Genomic DNA, 23,161 nt, shown 5'->3' on the forward strand with positions numbered 1-23,161 from the left:
AATTAACACACACAAAAAGGAGAAAATTCCAACTTTACAAGACTTTATAGAACTTTTTCAATTTCGAATGACATAAGTGTGAAGCAAAATATGAGAAATTCAGCTAAATTGAGGAAAAGCCTGACTACTGTGGGCTTGTTTGGGTATATTTTAATCCTAATTGATCCTAATTGGTGCAATTTGGCAGCTATTGCATTTTGTATTGTGTCGGGGTTTTTTTTATCATGAAATATCTCTTATCTTGCATTGAAAACTAACTTTTGCCATGAAAATAAAACAAATCCACTCAGCCTATCAGTGCAAAGGATGATAGTGAAGGTATGGCATTATGTAACAAGAAAACGGGTTCGGACCCATATTAGGTTTTGGTCCCATATTCGTATTTGGACACACATTGGGATTCAGACCGAGTTCGGACCCATATTTGAGTTCGGACCCCATATTGGGGTTCGAACCCATATTGGTATTTGGACCCATATTGGAAATTTCAAGCTTTACAATACTTATACAGCGTATTTTTTTTTCAATTTTAAATGGCATTAAAGTGTTAAGTGAAAAATGAGGAAATCAGCTGATCTGAGGAAAAGTTGCAAGTCTGGCTATGTTTGGGTTTATTTTAATTCTTGGTGGAATAGGGCAACTACAGTATAGAGTACCGAAGTGTGACGTCATTTAGAACCAGAAACTACAGAAAGTGTAGTGCAAACGAATGGAGTACGCGCGTGTGTTGGTTCACGGATTGAATCACGCGCTTAATGTCTATTACACACACATTGTGTGCGTGATGTATTCACTTCGGTACTCTATTGACTTTTGTCTTGGCATTGAAAACTAATCTCTGTCGTGTAAAATAAAGCGAATATAATCAGCCTATCAATGCAAAAATAATGATTGGGAAGGTATTATGTACACAAAATATTACAAATATCATAAATATGTGACAAGGATGAAAAATCTATCTACGTCCAAAAAAAAAAAATTGATGAGACCTCATAATTGTAAACAAATATCAAACTGATGCTTCAAAATATATTAAAGATTTTTTTTTTCTTAATTTACGAGTTTTTCTCCAGGCACATCTCGTGTTTTATTGTTAAGTTCGCATCACCTTCCCTCCCAGAGGGCGCCATCCTCAGTGGCGACTCAAAGGCCAAACCAGTCATGTGACACGTACCCGAAGCGCTCTCGCAGAAACAGACGGCAACTTCGATGCGCAGGGTGGCATCTTTCTCGATTGCGCTAGGGGGCGCCGTCCATCGGTGCAATAGTGGCGTGTCTAAGCTGGATATTGGCCTCTTGCCAAACACCAGGTGGGCTGTGTCTGTAATTGGGAAAAATATTATAATTGAAATGAGGGAATTGTAACAAAGTTCTTTAGTCGGTACTGTAGTGGAGTCCATTACATACTTTGGTTTGGTTTTCCGATTTTATTTCGAAGTGCGCATCAAACGCTTTCAAAATGCACCCAAAAATGAGAAATAAAAATGTCAGACAAACACGTAGTTTGATATGTGAGTGGAGATAACAATGGTTTATCAGAATTTGTCAACTGTAAAGAAATCTTTAAATGTTCACTCGGAAATACGTGAGATTTGTTCAAGTGCCCCATGTTAGGGAACACTCGGCTGATTTTGTGCCCAATTTCCAGACGCCACCATTTTGAATTTCAAACTAACAATTTTATGACACTGAAATAGCTTACAAACAAGAGTTCAACAGCAAGCATTACTAAGGCCCCCCCCCCCAAAAAGTCTCCGGTTTCTGGTATGCGCGGGCGTCGCTGTAGCCATGCGCGTTGGCAAAATAAAAAAGGTTTTTTTCAATGAATGATGATGTCTCAAAACCGCCAAACTCACTGGTTTGACTGGAATCCTGCTGCTGCACAATTTTAACGTGTTTTTAGATTGGGTTATGGTCGAGAATAAGCTTTATGTGGCCTCTCTGGACTCCCATATATTTGCACTAAGTTTAGTCGGGCACCATTTGCGGTCATCAGCCGACATTTGAAGCAAAAAAATCAGGTAAAAAAAAAAAAAAAGCCGCGTCGCCGCATCACTTTGTGGGCAAGCTCCATACCAGAAACCGGAGACTTTTTTTTTGGCCTAAGGTAACAGTACCAGTATTTAACTGAATAAATTTGAAGCTTGTCAACAACAAGGTTTGACAGCTCTGCATGAGACAAAGCACGAGAAAAGTAGAAGTGTGTCACGTAAGGGGACTCCACAATACTTGGAGACTGGAAAAAAAAGAGAAAGACAAAAACACAACAGATTATTCTCAAACCATGACGTACCTTTAATGTATGCCATCCATGCAGTGGGGGCACCCTCCGTCAATGCGCAATCACTAGGCAGCTTGACAGTCAGCTGTATACAAACAGCGCCCTCTGGCGTTACATCAAGTAGAGGGTGAGAGGTTGCTGGTGTACTGGATGGGACGAGGGGTTTGATTGGCTGATCTGATATTGACAGTGAGTCCAGCTCGCTGACTGGTGCTTCACTTGTTGATGGAAAGATTATCTTCAGCTGTAAAAAAATCATGACATACACACATTTTTATTCACTTCATTTGGGCCGCACAATAACCTTATTTCTTTCGAGCTGTCCATTGATGTATGAATACACATCACCCAACAGAATACTTAGACGTTAATGTTGAAAGGAATTTCTCATATTAAAGAGGAAGCACACAGAAGCATGGCAGGACCACAAGAAATCTAATAACAAATTGGTATCTTACTGCAGTGAGTTACTCTTCATCGCAGTGAGTTAACAGGGAGTTATTATCTCGAGAAAGTAACTCGGCGCTAACTTGCTGCTGCAAGACAGTGTCTCACCGCAGACTTGCTGCGTCGAGAGAGTAACTCGCTGCTCTCTCATCGCGGTGAGAGAGTAACTTGCGTGACGGGATAGTAACTTGCTGTAGAGAGATAGTAAGTTGCCGGATGAGATACAATTTTGGAAAGTTTTTGTTGCCCCTCTACACTTCTGTTGAAATAAAATCCACAAAACTTTTTCTAAGCAACTGTAGGAATTAGAAAAAAATTCAAAAAAACTAAATTTATCAATACATTTTTACATTGACGACTTTTCAAAGTTTACCTCTTTGACCTTGCGTTCTTCCAAATCCCACACCCTTATTGCGTTGTTGTTGGTGTCTGCCACATACAGTTTCCTGAAGGTTGGAGAGATGCAAAGCCCACCCGGCTCATTGAATTCCACCTCTGATAGAATGGAACCGTCCACTTTCCCAGGCTTGCCACTGCCTGCCACAGTGACGCAGGACTTCTTGACGGGGTCTACCACTTTAATCTGCAGGAAGAATAATTGTTGACAAATGTAGTTTAACCAATTATGAAGTATCACTGCATTGCTCAAATCACTAAAATTTTGGCCCCTTTTAATCTTCACTGTGATGACTGTAGACTTGCAACAATTACTGATCATTGTGTCAGTTTTTTAATTACATTTTTCAGTTTGACTCATCTAAAACAACTTGGTGAATATGAAGGCTTCTTTTCAAAACACACAAGAGGACATGCCTACAAAACAAAACACCCAAGCCCAAAAAACGCAAACATTCCATGCAGGACATCATTTCACATGGAAGAGGAATGTACACAAAAGATGACATATTTGACGAAAATGATGTTAAAACCAAAGTTCCATTATCAGCATCATATATTGAGCAATTGTCGGCAAAAATCAAGTCTGTGTTTTGATTCATGAAAACCAAAACCGAAAAGGTAATGACAAATTGATTGAAAAAATATAATCATACTCTTGCTGGTCTATATGAATGTCAAGACAAAGGCAACAATAAACTGTCTCCCTTCAGCTTGCGACATCAAATTTGAAATATTTGGGGGGGGGGTGGGGGTGGGGGGGGGGGAGTGGAATTTCTAGAACTGACTTACCTTGTGGTTGTAAGAATCAGCAACGTACAGATGCTGTACGAGTGGGTTCCAGGCTAGGCCCAGTGGGTGCTGTAGTTTAGCGTCACGTCCTGCGCCATCAACATCACCAAATGCAAACAGATTCTGCATGGGGCAAAACAGACATCAACTGTTGAAACATTTTTCGTGAAAACTCTTCCCAAATGGCAATTTAAAGCCAGAGTCCATCATTTGCAGCTATACAAAGAGTAACTGGCGTAATTATTGTTAAAAAACATACTTGGTTGAAAGATAGTAAGAAGACTAAACTCCCTGTGAAATTATGCTTTCTGGCAAGCTGTCATTTTGAAGAAATCAACGAAAGAAGGCCTTTCCAACGATGCATCTTAAGAAGCACCGTTGGAAATTTCCGTTTTCAGTGGGTTTTTTTTATTCGGCGAAGCGCGCAAGCGTTGACACACGACGCACAAACGCGCCCGGTTGCTATAATTCGTTGGATCGGTACGCAACATTGCGTAGCTGCAATCGGCTTGTGAGAACATGTATCGGACGATGAATTCAGGCCCAATTCAAAACATGATTCTGCAAATTTTGATTTGAAATCGAGATCCTAGAATGCTGTTTTTCTCGAAATATACAGCTGAAGCTGAGCTGAAACTTCATCAGGTTAGTTGTTCAGCACCGTTCTTTAGAATTTGAGCCCTTTTGTTGCTTCAAATGAACAAAATGCACAAATTACCTTTAAATTGAAACTTCCAATAGCCTTCCTACATCCTGCAAAATCCACCAAAACCTCCAAGTGGTCGTTCAAAGGATTTATACAAAAATGTATGTTTCGCCATCAGACATAAATGAACCCCAACCTTCTTTCCATACAACTTGCATCAATAAGCTCCTGTTAAACTTAAGAGCATTGTGAGAGGTTTTTGACTTGAACATTTCTGAGGTGTGCTATTTTGCCTCCTGTACAGGAGCTTTTATTTAACAAAGTGGGGTTTTTTACTTTATTTACCCACATGACAAATCAATTAATCAGGCCTACAACTTTAATTAAAGAAACGTGCATCCATCTCAACTCACCATGGGGTCCAACTCCCCACCCACCACCCCTTTAACTGCGCCGTCCTTCAGCGACACGCTGCGTATGCTGCTACTCTCGCTGTCGGCGACGTACATGCAGCTCAGGTAGTCCACGTGGGGATTGACCAGGCCCGAGGGCTGGGCAAAGCTGGCCTTCCGGGGGTAGGCGTTGTTACGATTCTCTTCATTCCCGGAGCCGGCATACAGCATGCAGACCCCTGCATTGTGCTCACTGATGAGGGTAAAAGGGCAACGAGAGAACAAGGTTGGATTGTTTTCTGATTTTATTTTATTGACCGTTTATATAACAAAAATCTTAAAAGAGAGCCATTTTAATATCCATCATGACACAACAGAAAAGTCACCCTTTCAAAACAAGGAATACTGGAATTGTCCCCCCCCCCCCTCCAAATTGCAAAAATATTCAGTTCTGGGGGTTTCTCATTATAGGCCAATCACCACACCAAATGTCGTTTCAATCTGTGAGGGTCGGGTGAAAAATCGTGTTACATTGACATGGAATGACCCATTTTAAACAGCTTTCTTCAAAGAAATGTAAGGAGAACCATCACTCACCTTTTGTTTTTGAGCCATTTGCTCTCCTTCAAGAACAGACCCCAGATTTGATGGCTGCCCGCCATGGCGATGAAAAGGATGCTGTCGTCTAGTCCCCCGAGACAAACATCCCAGGGGGAGCTCAGTACCTGCTCAGGGCCAGGCGCCCCTCCCCACTGACACTTGTGATCACCCATCACCCCTGTGCCTGCAATGGTAGACACCGTCTGGGCTTTCAAGTCTATCTGAGGACACAACAATAACATACATGTGTTAACCAGTTCGCTCCGGGATTATTTTGGCATTGAACGGACTCTGGTTTGGGATTGTTTTTCCCGAACCTCGATGCCAGATGGGTTCAGACCATCATCTGCGGGTAGCACACCCTGATATTTCCGGCCTCGCTTGCTGCGTGTTTATCCATCATCCATTCTGAATACTGCAAAACTTTTGCGTGTATACACATCATCCGACGTGAACTGGTTAAAGGTAGTATACAACAAAAATTTGCTTTTGCTTTAATTTTCAGAAATGGATGGATTTGGGGGTTAGTATTTAGTAGCAAATATTGTCACACTGAACCTTTTAAATTGGGGGCTGTATTTGAAAAAGTCAATTTTTTTCCAACAATGGTTGGCCGACCATTGTTGGAAATTTATATAAAATTCCACTTTTCTTTTAAATGATAGTACACCAGGTACCATGATTTCACAGGATGCTTAAGACTATCATTAACTTGCAGTCGAGTGAGGTATTTCATAATAATTTAGTAGTTTTGTTTATGTTTCCAAATGACAGGGCATATGTTTGCAAATGACAGGGCATATAAAATGATACAATGATAACTAGAGATTCGCGTTTGTCGAGTTACAAACGCAGGGTGATCAGGAATTATGTGTAGTGCTTATAGCTGTAGTGCTTTCCACCAAATGTAGGTCTCAAAGCGCTTCAGTATTAGTACCCCTGTTAAACAGGCCATGAGACCACTTTTCTGTAGCCGAGGTCGGCGGAACCTGGTCTCTGCCTTCACAGGTACCCATTTATACTCCTAGGTGGAGAGAGGCAATTGTAGTAAAGTGTCTTGCCCAGGGACACAAGCGCCATGTTTCCCATCAGGGTTGAACCCACATACCCTGGCACATGGGTTGAACACCGGTGGACCATGGCACTCCACAAGATACAGGAGTGCCTTTTTCAAAGTCTAGTTGAGTAGCTTGTAACGTACGTATCTTGAGATTGGATGACTTGTGATTGACTTGTGAGCACTTGTGACTACAACTCATGTTGTGAGCTACTATCCAGTGCATGTCAAACATTCACCTTTCTGATAGCATGGTTTTCCGTGTCGGCCACATAAATGATATGATCCTTCCACACCATCCCTTGTGGTGAGTGGAACCGCGCTTCTGGGAACGATCCATCCACAAAACCCTTCTCTGTCCCGCCGATGCAGTAAAGCACTACACCCTCCCGTGTGGTAACCAGAATACGATGGTGGCCGCTATCTGCCACTGCGAGATCGTTCCCTTGACCGTCGACTTCGATTTTTCCAGGGAAAAGAAGCGGTGATTCAGGAAGGGTATCCTTCAGGCGGGTAAGCATCGGGAGTTCTGCATTTGCAGCGATCTCTCCTCTGGATTTGAAGAATTCTAAGGCGACCTCGCAGATTAAGAGCATTTTTTTGCGGTTCCCTTCCCCTATGATGGGCAGGAGGTACTCCCCCGACGGTCCCACCAGCACCAGGGTGGGCCAGCACTGCACGTCCAGCGCGTTCCATAACACCGCCTCCTGATCGTTCACCACAGCGTGGGCGATATCGTAGCGTAGTACGGCGTTGAGGACGTTCGCCGAGGATTTCTCGTTCTCAAACTTGGCGGAGTGGACTCCGACCACGATGAGCCCATCGCTGACTGGGAACCTTTCTTCCAGAAGCTCCAGGTCCGGCAGGATGTGCATGCAGTTGATGCAGCAGTAGGTGAAGAAATCCAGCACCACCAGTTTGCCTCTCAAGTCACGGTGCAAAGACAATGGCTGCTTTGTGTTGAACCATTCAAGACCTGTAAGTTCAAGCAAAGGAATTCTGGTTTAGAATTCTGGTTTAGACATTGAAACTTATCTCTGAAAAACTTCCTTTTGCCAAGCAGGGCTTTTTATAAGTTTAAGGCTGATGAATAGCATTTCAAAGTACCACCTCCCTGTCTCCTTCAATTTGAGGGGGGAAAAAAGAGAGAAATTAAAAATGTAAGTGTTATCTAAAGGTTATATCGCAGAGATGTTTAATCAGAATTCTTTCAAATACACTATTAGGCCAAAAAAAATAATAAGTCGGTCTCTGGTCAGCGCGCGCGTCGATTTTAATCATGCGCGTCAATCTTTTTTTTTCCCAAAATGTTCCGCGGTAGCTCCAACAGCGCCCTCTATTGCCGCACCTCCTCAATTTTTTTTTACCAAAGAGCACCAAGGAATGGGAAATTGCACCAAGGCAAATGATCGAGAGCACCAAGGCAAATTATGGAGGACACCAATGTACATGAGGACACCAAAAAAGCAAAAAAGTACCCCACCTTGTCTGTACAATCCAAGCTTGAAGAAAAAAAAAAAAGCAAAAAAAAAAAAAAAAAAAGCCGCATCGCCGCGTCAATTCCGGAACTTTGCCTTTGGTCTGACCAGAGACCAAATATTTTTTTTTGGGCCTTATGTCTCTTATTTTTTTTTCCCGGTCCCCCCCCCCCAATACGCGTATACTTTTCATATCCACTCTACTTTTCAGCGCCTTGCGTTGCAACAGTATAATTATTAAGAATCAGTGAACGAGGATGCAGCTAGACTTGCCAAGCGCAGCAGGTGCTCGGTATCGACAAGCCCGTTAATATCTTGTCGCGCATTCTTAAAGGGAATATACATCATTTGCTTTTACTGTAATTTTCAGAAATGGATGGAATTGGGGGGTTGGAAATATATAGCAAATATAGTTACACTGACTTTTTTGAGGTTTTGGGTTCGAAAATGCTATAAAAACCAAGAAAAACAATCATTTTCCTGTAGTCTGGTTCCCTGACTCCATATAAGAAGAAACGGAGCAGTTTACATACATTGGGGAATTGTAAGGTCAGGGAACCAGTCTAGCTGGCTTGTACCCGTTCATAGCCTAGGTTTGTAATCGATTGCAAACAAGTGCGATGGTCAATTGGGGGCAGTATTTGAAAAAAAGCCAGTTTTTTCCAACGCTGATCGGCCGATCAGCGTTGGAAATTGATACAAAAATACCACTTTTCTTGAAAATGACAGTATACCAGGTGCCATGATTTTACAGGATGCTTTACACTGTCATTCACTAACAGTCCAGCAAGGTATTTCAAAATGATTTGGTAGTTTTATTTTTTGATGTTTGCAAATGTTGTATTTTCCCTTTAAGAATGTGCGCTCAATCTGGAAGAGTTATTTTTTGCGACGATTGCGCAAGGATCCAGTTGCACAATCATAAGAATGTGCATGCGCATTCTTAAGAATGCGTGATTTTCAAGAAAGCGCACAACAATTGCATTGCTTCTGCTTGTAATGTAATGTATACTGTGTCACTGTCACTGTGCATGTCATGCATGTGCACAACAGCGAAAGTTTGAGCGAAATTTTGCCTACCTTCGGGAAAGTCCTGCACGATTTTACCATCTTCTGGGTCACATTGTCTCTCCAAGTATTTCAGCACAATTTCACGTTTTTGTTCGTCTGTTTTGGCCGCCCTCAGGGCCATATCAAGGATGTTTATGCTCCCCATTTTGAAGAACGGTGCCCGCTACTTTGATTTACTTCCGCATTAATGCCATTTGGGATAAATCATTTTTGCTTGGGGGTAAACATATTACACCTCTCTTTTTTCCTACAATTATTTTTTAAGTTTTAAAAACTAATTTAAGCTTAATATTAATTCATTGATTATCGAACAATATTGTACACTTCTTCTTTTTCTTTTCGACAGCACGAACGAATTATTTATAAATGAAACCCTTCTTCAAAATGATATACAGTACCTGTAGTGAAAATGAAACACTCTTCGGAAATCCGGACTAGTGAGCCCTCAATCGTCCAGAAAAGATTAAGCCAATCACCATCGACGGTGAATGGTGAAATTTGTTCATGCTTAATTTGGTCAAGAATAAGTTTTGAAAGTTTTCGTATCGAGTGACATTTTTGAGAATGAGTTTAAATGACCTGTTTGTCCAGATTTTGCAGTCCGAGCAGAAGGCGAAAGAAAGGAAAACATTACTTAATGAAGGTAGCCTAGTTTACGAAGTTTTATTTGACCCAAAAGTCCATGGCCCTAATTTGTTTTAATGCAATCCTTGAAAATGCACCTTTGTGTCCCATTTTTAACCTGATTTTCAATTTTCGTTTTGCCATTTCTCACGGGTATTTTGGTACCTTGTTGGTTTTTATGTTAATGAAAATGTCGATATTCATGAGCAAAAGGGTGATGTCATTTTTATTTCCAGGAAGAAACCTCACTGACAATGTATTGTTAAAGGTATTTCAGCAACAAAACTTGCCAGAATTTTGCTTATTTTGCTTTCGTGTGAACTGTCTTTTCTTTGGTGATTCGTTGTTGTGTCAGTACTTGACAGTATGCCAATGAACAATTTTTTCTCACAAATGTTTGCAATGAGCAAATGTTGGGGTTCACAATTTGAGCAGAAAACCCCTAAACTAAACAGTGTCTTCCTTAAATGACATCACAGCAACAGGGCCCTCAATTGTCCAGAAAAGCATGGACATTTTTTTTTTTAAAGTGCACTTTTCAATTAAATCAACCAAAAAGGGATGTCAAATTGTTCTCATACATTTGAGAGGAGTAGAAATTTGCACAAAATGTTTTCCTCAGAAAAATCATCTCATTGACCCTTAAGAAAGTTGAAAGTTCGGTGTGGGGGGGGGGGGGGGGTGTCATTTCTGTCTTCTGAGGTTATGTTATTGTTAGTCAAAGTTGCAAAGAAAGAGTAGGCATACAAATCTCTGTTTCTCCCTTCTCCAAATTCTAGGGGAGGAGAGGGTTGTTTTTCTTTTTTTCTTTTTTTTTGGGGGGTGGGGGATGGGGGCACTGATATACATAGACCTATGTCTATGCATAATTTGTGTTTTATGTTAGACACAACATTGTGTTGTGTCCTGTATGCACTCATTTTTTCATCTGATTTTAACAGTCAAGAATGAAATTGGCAAAGTGAAAGAGCAAATTAAGGATGTGCAGGAAGAACGCATCTCCACACAGGGGCAGCTTGTTGTCAAGGTAACCAAAATGTGTTTTAATTACAAATGTGCAGCATGTGCATGATTCTTATGGCTTAAAATGGACATGTTTATTTGTACTTCTGTATTTGATTATGATATTTATTCCATTAAATCTGCTACGAAACTGCATTATTCTCTCAATAATATGTATTTTTAATGTAAAATACGTGCACATTATGTGTTTGTAAACAGATCCGTGTAATATTTCTAGTACGCCCCAACTATTTATAGCATGGATGGCTGCACCCGTAGTAGCAAGAGTGCAACAAATATCCACAGTGTCCACTTTTGAGAGAAATTTGTAGAAAATAATCTGATACAAAGAAAGGAGATTGATGAATCAAAACAATATTATTTTAAAGTCACATTTAGAATTATTTCAAATCTAAGAATTGTTTTCCCCGCAACGTATGACCTTTTTTTCTTAATAATCAGACCCAACATCAGACTGACGCTGAGCTGTCGGTGGTCTGGTTAAGACACAGAGAAGTCATTCTAAGAAATCAGTTGGCTCAAGTTGCAAGGGAGAGAGACGCCAGTGCACAAGAACTGGTGAAGTATAAGTTGCCATTTTCCCAAAGCTTCATACCTTTTCCCCCCTGAATATTCTTACTTTTTCAAATTACTGTTTAACAATTGTTGACTGCTGTGATGTGGGATATGACGTTTTGAACACCCACATCACAGCAGTCAACAATTGTTTTGTTATACCTCTGTCTTGGATTCTTTGGATTTTTATGTAAAAATCACGAAAACAAACAGCAGTAAGCACAACAACATGACAATCGAATGTCCACTCGCATGCATGTCACGTGCTTGAAACAGCTGATCGTCTGCTAGTTCACTGCTCCCACTCATGTGTGAAAACATGGTGAAAATAGCGTGGGTACCAACGATACAAGCGTTTCACACTGTACGACGTGCCGTATACATACAAAGTCATAGCACACTCCCTGTGGGATATCACATACGTGATATCCCACAGGGAGTGTGCCAGGACTTTTTATGAACTTAACACGTGATGGTTCTAGGCCAATAAAAATACAGTATGCAAGGCAGAGGTATATTGTCTGATAATTTTTTTGTTAAAAGCAAAGCTTACAGTTTATCTCAACGCACTGTACAAATGACATTAACATAATTAAAATATATTTAAAAATGTTATGTAAAACATTAACGTGAATGATAACTAAATGAAAAAGATAACTTTCAACCAATGATTTGAAAGACTCATAACTACTGGCTGCACATTTTCATTTTCCTCAACACAATTACACCTTATACCATTTTGTATTTATCTCTCAACAAAACATCAAAAGTCTTGGACAGATCTAGGAAATGATAAAAAGTTTTTTTTAATTGGAAAATGCAATTAAGGGTTCTAAATACATTTGCATTGAAATCCAACTTTTTGAAATGGTTCAAAATTTGACATTGTGAATGGAGCATGTTATATGTGAGCTCTTCTCAGTACTTTTATACAAAAAAGCAATCTAGGCTGTAAAATTTCAAAACCTTGTGTGAATTTGAGATTCCCAAAACTCCTACAGCCTGGGAAATATTCTCAGGGAAAAATGTATTACGTTCACCCTGAACTTTCTTATATGTTGATATCTGCACACTCTATTGTGACGTATGAAAATATAACAAAACACAGAAATCCGTGGAGGCCATCCAGACTGAGGACCAAGGGGACTTCATCCAAGAGATTGCAGGCTTCAACCAGACTCACGGCCTGTGTGGAGCAGGGAAGAAAGAGAGAGAGTCCGAGGCTAGACAACAATTCAGAGAGTTGAGAAAGCAAGAGGAATCTTTGCTGATAGGTAGGGCCTACCAATCAAGAAACATAAAATTTAAGAATTGAATAAAAAAAAATTAAAATCAGGTTTTTCTCCTTAAGATAATTGGAACAAAGTCGGATGTTGGTAGCAAGTATTTTTACAAATTGGAGCAAAACGCCCTGAGAATTTAAGGTGGTTTATGGCGGACTAATTGGTCCCATCTCTCCGTCAATTTCGTCTCCAGAAAAAAAGTGTGTTTTTTTTAAGGGAGAGTTGCTTTCCTGAATTTTACTGAATTTGAACTTGTCTGAAAATTGGATTCTGTAAAAACATTTGAACAGTACTGAGTATATAGTGTTTATGCAATTATTTCGGTGGAAGGCAAAAAAACAAACCAACTTTGAAAAATGTCATCTCCAACTCCAAGTAACCAGCATGCAAGGTTGGAAAAAAATACCAGAGTATTTGTATAAGCCGGCATATACTACAGGCCTATGAACTTGTCTGACCGTAAGTCACAGTGGAATTCCAACTCCGTTCATCGATGTAGAAAATAAGGAAGGAATCTCTACCGAAACTAGACTCTTATCTTTACATCAATAAATTGATGTAATGATGTGATTTTTTTTTGTCTAGAATTATCAGATTACCGTCAGACCAAAACAAAAACAAGAAAACTCCAAGAAGATAAGAAGGTGCTGGAATCGGAGGTTAAACATCTTCAAGACAGTTTACAAGGTGGGTAAGACTGTAGATGTAGCATAAGATAAACAAAAAGTAAAACACAATACCTCTAACCTGTGCATTTTCACTTATCTCTGTCATGGTTGATTCTCATCTTTTGTGAAAAAGTGGAATTTGTAAAAAAATAAAAGTGAAGTCGGGATGAAATGTTTGGATTTGGATCAATTTAAATATATGCAGAATTCAGTTTCCTACTTTTTAAAAACTTAAAAATCTTTGTTATGGAAATGAAAATTAGATGGTTTCTTTCCGTTGCATTAATCACAGGATTGCATAAGCAACTGGATAAAAAAGGTGCTATTACAAAGCAGCTTGAAAGGGTCAAAAGTGAAGTGGCAAGTAAACCTCAGAATGACGCAGAGTTTTTGAGGTAAGGAACAGAAATGCTTTATTAAGTAATGTTCTGAAACTGATTTTGTTTTCAACCGCTGCATCCATTTGGACTCAAATCTCTCCTTTTTTTTCGGAAGTGTTCTCTTTTCCTCACCTACTCATCTAGGAACATTGGCAATTACACGGAAACAGACCTGCCAAATTAATGAGGAAAAACCTTGCTCAAAGTGAAGATAGGGATGCATGGCACCAAATACCCTGTGAGATTATTCCGTCTGAAATGGTATCATTTGGAAGGAAACTTTCATCAAAGATGGTTTTTTAAAAAAGTGGGCACACTTTTTAAAATCTAGTAATGGAATCCACTAACAAGACCAACAAAAACTGTATAGTATCCACTGAGCCGAATTTCAACAGGTTTAGTTGTTATGCACTGTACTTAAGATTTTTGAGCAATTTTGTAGCTTTAAAAAAAAAACCATAATGCAAAAGCAGCAATGATCCTTTGAACCTTTAAACGAAAGAGGTGAACATTTATTAATGTAGCTTTATGGTGATGGAGTCTGTTTTCATGGAACTTGGTTCAGAAGTCAAAACTTTTTCGTTGACACTCCTCAAAGAAAATGCACATATTCAGTTAATTGTGTACAGTTGAGGTGACTGTAAGGTTTGTGACTAGATGCTATTGTTTTCTGTTGAGCAATTGGATAAAGCTTTTGTAAATATGTTAAATATGCAAATACAGCGTGTGTCAATAAAAATGTAGCAGTCAATCCATAAATATTAAAATACTAGCACTCTCTTTTTGCAAAACTTTGAAGGTATGGTAAACACTGTACACAATGGTCTTGATCCCATCTCATTTGGACACCCCAGTCCGGAGATACAGCTACTTACCGGTAAATGAAACGACTTGAATTCCAAGTTGGGCCACTTTTCAGAAGGTGTGTGAATGCCTTCCATTAGATACCAGATAATCTGAAAAATGGCCCAAACAGATTTTGGCAGTCTTTACAAGCGTTGCCGTAACTTTTAAACAAAAGGTCCAAATCACACAGAACAAAAATCCTGTCAAGGGTAAAGAGACAATCTATCATCTCATGCCTGTTTCCTCAGAGAAGAAGGTTGTTTGACTGCTACATTTTCTGGAGGCATGCTTTATATACATGTATTTAAATACATTGTACATGTACAAATAGGGAAAACTTGTCATTCTTATCAGTCACACCGCTTATGTCCTACTTGTTTCAGACTGCGCAGCAAACTGGAAGTTTGCCATGACGAGGGCTTGGAAGCAATGTGCCAGGCCTTACAGCAGGAGGTGGATCGTCTGCAGCGCCAACGCTGGCAGCAACAACTGCAGCGACAAGCCAACCAGGCTAACGGCACCACTGCTGCAGCAGCCAGCACACAGCAGCAACGCGGAAACGCCGGCCCAAAGAAAGTACAAAAGAAACAGGTGAGGGCAAGAATGAAAACTCTTAGGAACCAGAAGCTAATTTTACAGACCTGCTTATCAAACTTACTAAGCACAGAAACCTCTGATGAGTAAAATCAGGTACAACCAGCAGAGGTAGAAACAGGCGGCCTGAAGAAAGCACAAAAGAAACAGGTTAGAGATTTCGGAACCTAGGGCTGATTTCATAGGGGCTGCTTAGCTCATCTTACAGTTTATTTGGCATAGAATTTCGCCTCAGCAATATCAGGCACAAACTAGCCGAGTAGAAACACATAAAGGCACAAAGAAACCGGCGAGGGTTAGAATCTTAGAAACCTGGAGAAAATGTCATAAAGCTGCTACTTCTTTTTCTGTTAATAAAAGTTGCTATCAGAAGCAGCCCTGGAAAAGGCCATTAAAGTGAGGGTTACACAAATAAATGGAAAAAAAAATTGGGGATCATAAAAAGTACTTATTCAAGTTGCACTTGAATTGGGAGAGACATACAAGCAGCAGGGAAACAGGGTGTGTAAGGAATTTCACAACGAGGCTTGAGATGGGAAGAAACCGGTACAATACCTTATTGAATTTGCTCTTTTGGACTGAGACTGCAAAATATTCGCAGCAGAAAAGCAAAAGCACCGGCACAAAGAAAAGACAGAAGAAACAAAGGCTTAGAAATGTGGAAATCGTACAGGGCTCATTCCATTGAAGACTTTTTTTTCCTAAGAAAAATTAGGTTGGAAGCCAAAATGTCGAGTGATAACCCTTTTGTAAATTGGTTCAGAAGTCAGTGTTGTAGTCGAGTCAATCACAAGTCCTTTCATAAGTCCAGTCACGAGTAACGAGATGAACAATGACAAAGGAATGCTTTTGTAACAGTTCATTTGAATAGCTAGTGACTTGACTTGAGACTGAAGGACTTGTGATGGACTTGCAGGGACTTGTGATGCACTCGACTACAACACTCTCAGAAGTGATGTTTTTTTTTACAACATACTTCCATGCAATAATGTCAAATAAATTGTAACACATTGGATTTCCACTTTGTGTACAGGTCCAGCCAAGCTCACTCTCCATTTCCAACCAATCTGCCGGCCCAGTCAACACTTGGAGCAGTTTCCGCGTCACGCGCCCGACCCAGCGAACCCCATCCCCTCAGGATGCTCACCAACATCCCCCTCAGACCATACCAGGCAATGACCACCACCCTGCTGCAACTAGTGCTGCGACCAAGCCCCGCACAGCCTTCAGTATAAAGAAGGAGCCACCATTCCGTACTGGAGGGGTGAGCAAACCCAACTTGGCAAGGCTGACGAGAACCGCTGAGGATGCGAAGACAGGCAAACCATTGGTACGGGCATTTCACCCCAATAAAATTTGGTGCATATAACTATTGACGAAATATTCCATAAACTATGCAGTTAAAATGTACTCTTTTCAAATACATGAACAAATTGGTTGCTCTAAATCAAGCATGTTATACCATATTATATAACCGACATACAGATCCTTGTCATTTGTTTGGTGGAACTCACATCACGTGACATTCGTTATTACTTCCATTCACGCCAAGGCTCGAAAAGTCCCATTCGCCCATGGGGAATGGGAAATACTATTGAACAGTTAGGATCATTCTTGTTCCAAGACGCGGTATTTGTGTGCAAATGCATGCTGGTGTGCGCGTTCAGCGTTGCACATAGCACGTATTGTTCCAAAGAGCCAGCACTACAAAGTTGGGTTCAAACATTTTCATGAAGGGGTGGTTTGGAAGAGAGAAATACATTTCCCATCAATTTTGTAGTAAAATAAAAGTTCAAATAATATCAAATGACAAGGATCTACATGTCAGTTATATAAAACAAATATTGAGTGGCTTTCAATCGCTCGGTAAAATCTGGACTTTTCCAGTTCACTCGGCTTCGCCTCGTGAAATGAAAAAGTCCAGATTTTACCTTGCGATAATATTCCTCCCATTTCACTCTGAGCCACTAAATATTTGTATACTAGTTAACCAATTAGCACTTGTACTAAATGGGATACTTTTAAGACGTTGGTGGCAGCAAACACACCGGTCCTTTTTCTATTGTTTTGCGTCATATTGAGCATGCACGCTTTAGCTTAAACATGACGTAGACAATTGAAAAGGACTGGTATGTTTGCTTCCACCAACGTCTCCCATTGTATTACATTGTGTTTATTCACTGAAGAATCCATAAAACCATAGAGTGCTTTGGCGGTTTTGGGCACTTCAGGGAGTGATAGGCAGGGTGGTTTTAATAGGGAGCTACAGTGACGAAAGGGTTAAAAAGGGCTGATTTGTGAAGAAAAAAACTAATCTTTAAATAAAAATTGCTGACATCTTTGAAGTTTTGCATTTGTTGTCCACTGTTACAAAGACCTATTAAACTACAAAGATATTATCTACAATTGTAGTAAAGTGTCTTGCCCAAGAACACAAGCACCATGTTTTCCATTAGGGTTCAAACACACCATGACACGAGTCAGACACTGTACCAATTGGACTACGGCCCTCCACATGACAACTCTGTTACATTCTTGTCACCCTAAATTGTCCCAGAATCCAGCTCCCAATACCAAGAGGTTTCGCTTCCGGCAGACTTTCCTCCGAGACCAACCCCCGTCAGCCACAGTCAGGCCAAACCAGCCCTCCTCCCTGGCATTTAGTGAAAGAGCTGACAGTCATGATGGTGGTTGTACAACACATGGTCTTAATCCACCTTCTTTATCATCACAGTAAGTTACCACATTGAAGCAAAGTGCAACAGGTATTGCCTTTAAAGGGGCACTAGGTCCTGAAATCCCCGAAAATGTTATGTTTTGGATTGTTTACTTAGCCTATTTCAAACATCTGGTTGAAAGGAAACCAACCTAATGTCTTACCGTTCCCGAGAGGCCGAGAAAAGACAAAAAAAACCCGCTTGTTTACATCGGACATGACGGAGTACGAATACGTTTTTCGTGTCGTTCTCATGTACGCTATACACATTGTGTGTCTCGGGAACAGCGCGCGGTGACCAATCACCAATGCAAAAAATTGTGGTTTCTTCAACATCCGCAAAAGGCGAACACTTTACGCGTACGAATGAAATCACAACTAGCATCCAAACAGCTCGAATTTATGGGGTCGCAAAAGTGGACCCCGAAATTCATTCTCGCACGCATAATACAGGAATAACACAAAAACGCCCAGTTTTGAAAGGATATTTGTTTGGATGTTTATATCCTACTTTTAAAAGTTATTTCCGATTATCATCATTTCGTTCAAAGTGCGTTTTGTAGCCCAATTGGGCTGTTCCAGGACCTAGTGTCCCTTTAAGGTAATAGACATCATTTGCAAACATTCAAAAATGAAACTGTCACATATATCATGAAATATTATACTTGATTGTACATGTCCATGTAAGTAAAAAAGAGGATTATTCATCCTGTGAATTCATTGCGCCTAGTACGCTGTCATTTTCAAGAAAAGAGGAATTATCCTCATTTCCTTGCGGTAATTAGGACCAAACTCTCACACTTTCATTGGAAACCTATGCTGTGCATTGACAAAAATGAAGATGCATTCTCACAGTTTTCTCAAAAAGTATATCTACTGAGCTGAAATTTGAACGGATTAGTTTTCTAATAACCAGCTTCAGATTTATTGTATAGTGGTGTGTGATTATCAAAATTCAATAATCGCTTAATCAAACACAAATGAATCACGATTAATTCGCAGTTTAAAATCATCAAGAAAGCACCATATTTCCTGGATCTTCAAGATGACAAATAAAATACAGATCCAAAGCCATTTCCTTTAGCTTTTATGGACTTTAAAGGGAATATACATCATTTGCTTTTGCTGTAATTTTCAGAAATGGATGGAATTGGGGGGTTGGAAATATATAGCAAATATAGTTACACTGACTTTTTTGAGGTTTTTGGTTCGAAAATGCTATAAAAACCAAGAAAAGCAATCATTTCCCTGTAGTCTGGTTCCCTGACTCCATATAAGAAGAAACAGAGCAGTTTACATACATTGGGGAATTGTAAGGTCAGGGAACCAGTCTAGCCGGCTTGTAATCGTTCATAGGTGTGTAATCGATTGCAAACAAGTGCGATGGTGAATTGGGGCAAGTATTTGGAAAAAAAAGCCATTTTTTTCCAACGCTGGTCAGCCGACCAGCGTTGGAAATTGATACAAAAATACCACTTTTCTTGAAAATGACAGTATACCAGGTGCCATGATTTTACAGGATGCTTTACACTGTCATTCACCAGTCCAGCAAGGTATTTCAAAATGATTTGGTAGTTTTATTTTTTGATGTTTGCAAATGTTGTATTTTCCCTTTAATAAGTGAAGAGGAAAAAGTTGAGGAAAAAAAAAAACTACTTAAATTATGACGTAATAATGTTGTCTATGTCACATTGTTGAAAGCTGATTCTTTCGAAGAGACAGTCCCAATCCGTTTCTTAACTGTGTGGCCGCCGCACTGCTAATCGCGATTAGTTCGAAATAATCGTGACAGGTCGATTAAACAAAAAAGCTGTGATTACTGGTAGTAACGCATATCAACCATCAATTATTATCGATTAATCACACTTATCGTTCACCACTGTTATTGTATGCTTGTTCCTTGAATTGGCAAAATCGCATTTTTTTTTGGAAATGATGTCCATTACCTTTTAATTTTAATAATGTGAGGCATATTTAGAAAGAGCCGGGATTAGCATAGATAAAGACTGGGGAAAATGTCAAGTGCTATCAAACATTACTATTTTAAACTTCTGATAATTATTTGTACTATTTGCAGAGTTCCGGGCACAGCTAAGAAAGTGCGTTTCAAGTACTAGGTCAGACGATGTGAAGAGAGCTAGAGCTGCATTATCTGTTCCCAGGATGTGAAACTGAACTGAGACGTTACGAAATGGATAGTAAATCCGTTTCTGTTTTCCATGTTTTGGTGACTTTCTCATTAATTTTGATCTGTGTATTTGGTTTGCTTTGTTGTAGTCTGTTAGTTGGTTGGCGTGTCTTGTCAGTCAGAACTATCGTATGTTGGCGAAACCAAACCTGCTTTCTGGTCATGTGGGGATAGTTGAATTTATTCTCTTAATCTGACAGTCCTTTTTTCCTGTTTGTCACTGTTTTGATTCTGAACATCGTGGCTGATATCCGAGATATTCATAGGTTGATTTCCAAAACTGGATCAACTGAGAGGCAGATCTTTGCCCTATTTCAATGGTTGTGCTTAACATGAGAATAGAGTCTTCTTGATCAGAAAATTATGCACTGACACTGAGGGTATGTCACATGTAAATAAGGACTTTTTGGCATGTAGGCAGCATGCATTCATTCCATTACTGCAGCTTCTGTGCTAACAGAGCGAGTACTGCATTTCTGTCCTAGTGAGCTGTTAGCCAGTTTGCGTCGGAGGCCGTGTTAACACGCACTGGCTGTTTTTATACACAGGCACGGCTGACGGGTTAAAACATCAAGCGTGCCTCAACTCGCCTTCAGGTGACTTCTAAACATGCTAATTCCTTGCGTTTTTTGTACACACACACAAAGTCCATGAAGTCTGTGGAGGCGGACCGTGTGTTGATCTTGAATTGGCCGCTGTGCACGGCCTATTGTTCCACAATTTACGCTCCGTTGCACACCCCAGAGTGTTGAAAAATATGAAGTTTCAGCAAGAAATATCGCACAAACACTGTTGAAATGACTCTTGCAAATCAGTATTTGTGGCTTTTGGCTGTACATGTATATCAGAAGTTGGCTGCTATATTTTGCCTTTTTCGAAAATCGAAATTTTCGGCAAAATAAATCCGGCGCGAATTGGTTAACAGCCGAATTAAAAAAAGAAAAGAAGCCATGATATCTGGACCAGTTCTGATGCAAATAACTGCAGATCCCAAAAGCCGACTTCCATGACAATAGAACATATTTAATAATCGATACTTGGGAATAGTATACATTTCCTTACACATCATCTGTAAACAAGAAAATAATTAATAATAAATGTACATTGAAATACATGTATTTACCAATTTACATAAAGTATGGATATACACAGAGTCTTTTCATAGCCGCAAGTGTAACGTTCGACACTGCATAGTGGACATGAAGATTACGGCTGTGTCCCAATTACGTGGCTGCGGCTAACAGCAACACATGCATCATTGGGAAATGGATTCAGCCGCTTCCATAGGCAACTGTATTATTGCTAGCCACAGCCAAAATATTCAGATACAGCCTACATGTACAATAATCAATGATGTGCTTGTTAGATAGGTTTCATTTACTATCAGCAATGTCGTAAGTTTTAGGAGTTCTCGTCAGAAAAATGTTTTTCTCCGAAACCTGAGGATGCCATGTTTTATTTTATGATAATAACCATGTTTTCGTAAAAACGGGGGGAAAATGAAGACTTGTTTTGAACGAACTTCAGAAAAACAAATGACATTACCTTTTATTTATTTAAATTAAGTGTGATTATCACTGTCCATCAAATGTTTATCAATGGTATATTACAATGTACAAATATGATTTTATGGTTTTGTCCCAATGCTTCAACATTTCATGGAAATAATGATCCAAATATGATCGTTTTCCATAAACTATGCATATATATAAAAAGATATAAAAACTTTTGTTCCCTTTTTACTTAACCGTTTGCATAGAAAACAACTTGAAGCAGTTACGAATGTACAGTTGAACATAGAAATGGTTGGTCCAATATGCAACACACATTTAGTCGAGTTTCATACAAAAAAAAAATGTTTTAAGAAAACAAAATTTGTGATTGATTCTGGAATTCATAAAATAGAAAGTTGCATTGTTACTTAATAACCCTAACTTTCTTGGCATGTTTATGTTAAATTAAAACCCACCAACATCTAACATTGTGAAGAAACCAAAATACTATACAACTTAATATTATAAGCAAACAAATGATAAAGCCCGATATGAACTAATGGGTTGTATTGTCTTTAAAGGTAATATACTACATCTGCTTTTGCTGTAATTTTCAGAAATGGATGGATTTTGGGGGCTAGTAGTTTATAGCAAATATTGTTACACAGACCTGTTTCAAGTTTTGTGTTCATAAATGCTGGAAAAACTTAGGGGAAAAAAGCTGTTCTTGTAGTCTGGTTCCCTGACCCAACTTCAGACAAAACGAAGCAATTTAAAGATATCGGTGAATTGTCAGGTCAGGGAACCAGACTAGCTGGCTTGCACCCGTTCACAGAGTGTAACCGATAGCAAACAAAATGTGGACCAACTAAATTGGAAATCGTTGGAAATTGACCTTTTTTTGAAAATGACATCACACCATGTGCCATGATTTCACAGGATGCTTGAGACTATTATTTACTTAGTCAAGTAAGGAATGAATTTCATAATAATTTAGTAGTTTTACTTTTTTGAAGTTTGCAAATGTTGTATATTACCTTTAATCCATAAAATCCGTGCGAATCTTAGGGGTGGATTGTGACGGATTTGTAGCACTATTATTGTGAGTTTGGGACTAAATGTATACAGTCGAACCCTGATAAGAACAGCACCGTTAATACAACGTCCTGCTTATAACAAGCAAAATGTTAGGTCCCAAGTCTTTGTTTTTCTTTGTTTTCCATTACTGTTAATACAAGGTACCTGTTGTACATAAGAAGAAATTTTGCGTCAAGGTGATGTAAATCAAATTAGGTTTTGCCCTTCAGACCAGCGATGTATAAACACTGTATACTCAGTGTGTTACCTCCCGAGTGAAAGTTGGAAAAAAATCACTCGGGTGGGACTCAAATCCACGACCTCGTTAGCTCGATGGTCGAGTGGTAAAACATCTGCACTAGAAAGCAGGAGGTCGTGGATTTGAGTCCCACCCGAGTGATTTTTTCCAACTTTCACTCTGGAGGTAACACACTGAGTATACAGTGTTTATATGTCGCAGAAGGGCTAAACCTAATGTGATGTACCTGTTATTACAAGGTAATTTGTAAAGTCCTAAGGACCTTGTTATAAAGGTGTTCGACTGTAAATGTTTT

General features: G+C 39.6%; 2 protein-coding genes across 2 annotated transcripts; one reads left to right on the forward strand and one right to left on the reverse strand.

The window, feature by feature from the left end:
• Window positions 1-215: 215 nt before the first annotated feature.
• LOC119740061 (NHL repeat-containing protein 2-like) lies at window positions 216-9,364 on the reverse strand. Its single transcript, XM_038215261.1, has 8 exons — window positions 9,170-9,364; window positions 6,851-7,587; window positions 5,552-5,775; window positions 4,976-5,207; window positions 3,917-4,039; window positions 3,102-3,311; window positions 2,294-2,525; window positions 216-1,321 (listed from the first exon to the last, which is right to left on the reverse strand). The coding sequence occupies exons 1-8, from the start codon at window positions 9,303-9,305 to the stop codon at window positions 1,056-1,058; spliced, it is 2,160 nt and encodes a 719-aa protein (XP_038071189.1). The 5' UTR covers window positions 9,306-9,364; the 3' UTR covers window positions 216-1,055.
• Window positions 9,365-9,713: 349 nt separating this feature from the next.
• LOC119740079 (coiled-coil domain-containing protein 172-like) lies at window positions 9,714-17,870 on the forward strand. The gene is made up of 9 exons (XM_038215281.1): window positions 9,714-9,803; window positions 10,726-10,811; window positions 11,249-11,365; window positions 12,471-12,636; window positions 13,231-13,332; window positions 13,606-13,708; window positions 14,923-15,130; window positions 16,167-16,463; window positions 17,691-17,870. The coding sequence occupies exons 1-9, from the start codon at window positions 9,725-9,727 to the stop codon at window positions 17,868-17,870; spliced, it is 1,338 nt and encodes a 445-aa protein (XP_038071209.1). The 5' UTR covers window positions 9,714-9,724.
• The last annotated feature ends 5,291 nt before the right edge of the window (window positions 17,871-23,161 follow it).

The sequence above is a fragment of the Patiria miniata genome, unplaced genomic scaffold, assembly GCF_015706575.1.
Source record: "Patiria miniata isolate m_02_andy unplaced genomic scaffold, ASM1570657v1 HiC_scaffold_4, whole genome shotgun sequence".
Classification (NCBI taxonomy): domain Eukaryota; kingdom Metazoa; phylum Echinodermata; class Asteroidea; order Valvatida; family Asterinidae; genus Patiria; species Patiria miniata.

Bases quoted from the DNA above. Each gene is read 5' to 3' on its own strand.
- LOC119740079 (XM_038215281.1), top strand. From the start codon at position 9,725: ATGAGTTTAAATGACCTGTTTGTCCAGATTTTGCAGTCCGAGCAGAAG. The intron at 13,333-13,605 runs GTGGGTAAGACT...CATTAATCACAG, and splicing joins TCTTCAAGACAGTTTACAAG to GATTGCATAAGCAACTGGAT. The intron at 15,131-16,166 runs GTGAGGGCAAGA...CTTTGTGTACAG, and splicing joins AGAAAGTACAAAAGAAACAG to GTCCAGCCAAGCTCACTCTC.
- LOC119740061 (XM_038215261.1), bottom strand. From the start codon at position 9,305: ATGGGGAGCATAAACATCCTTGATATGGCCCTGAGGGCGGCCAAAACA. The intron at 5,208-5,551 runs GTGAGTGATGGT...TACCCTCATCAG, and splicing joins AAATGGCTCAAAAACAAAAG to TGAGCACAATGCAGGGGTCT. The intron at 2,526-3,101 runs GTAAACTTTGAA...ATTTTTTTACAG, and splicing joins AAGAACGCAAGGTCAAAGAG to CTGAAGATAATCTTTCCATC.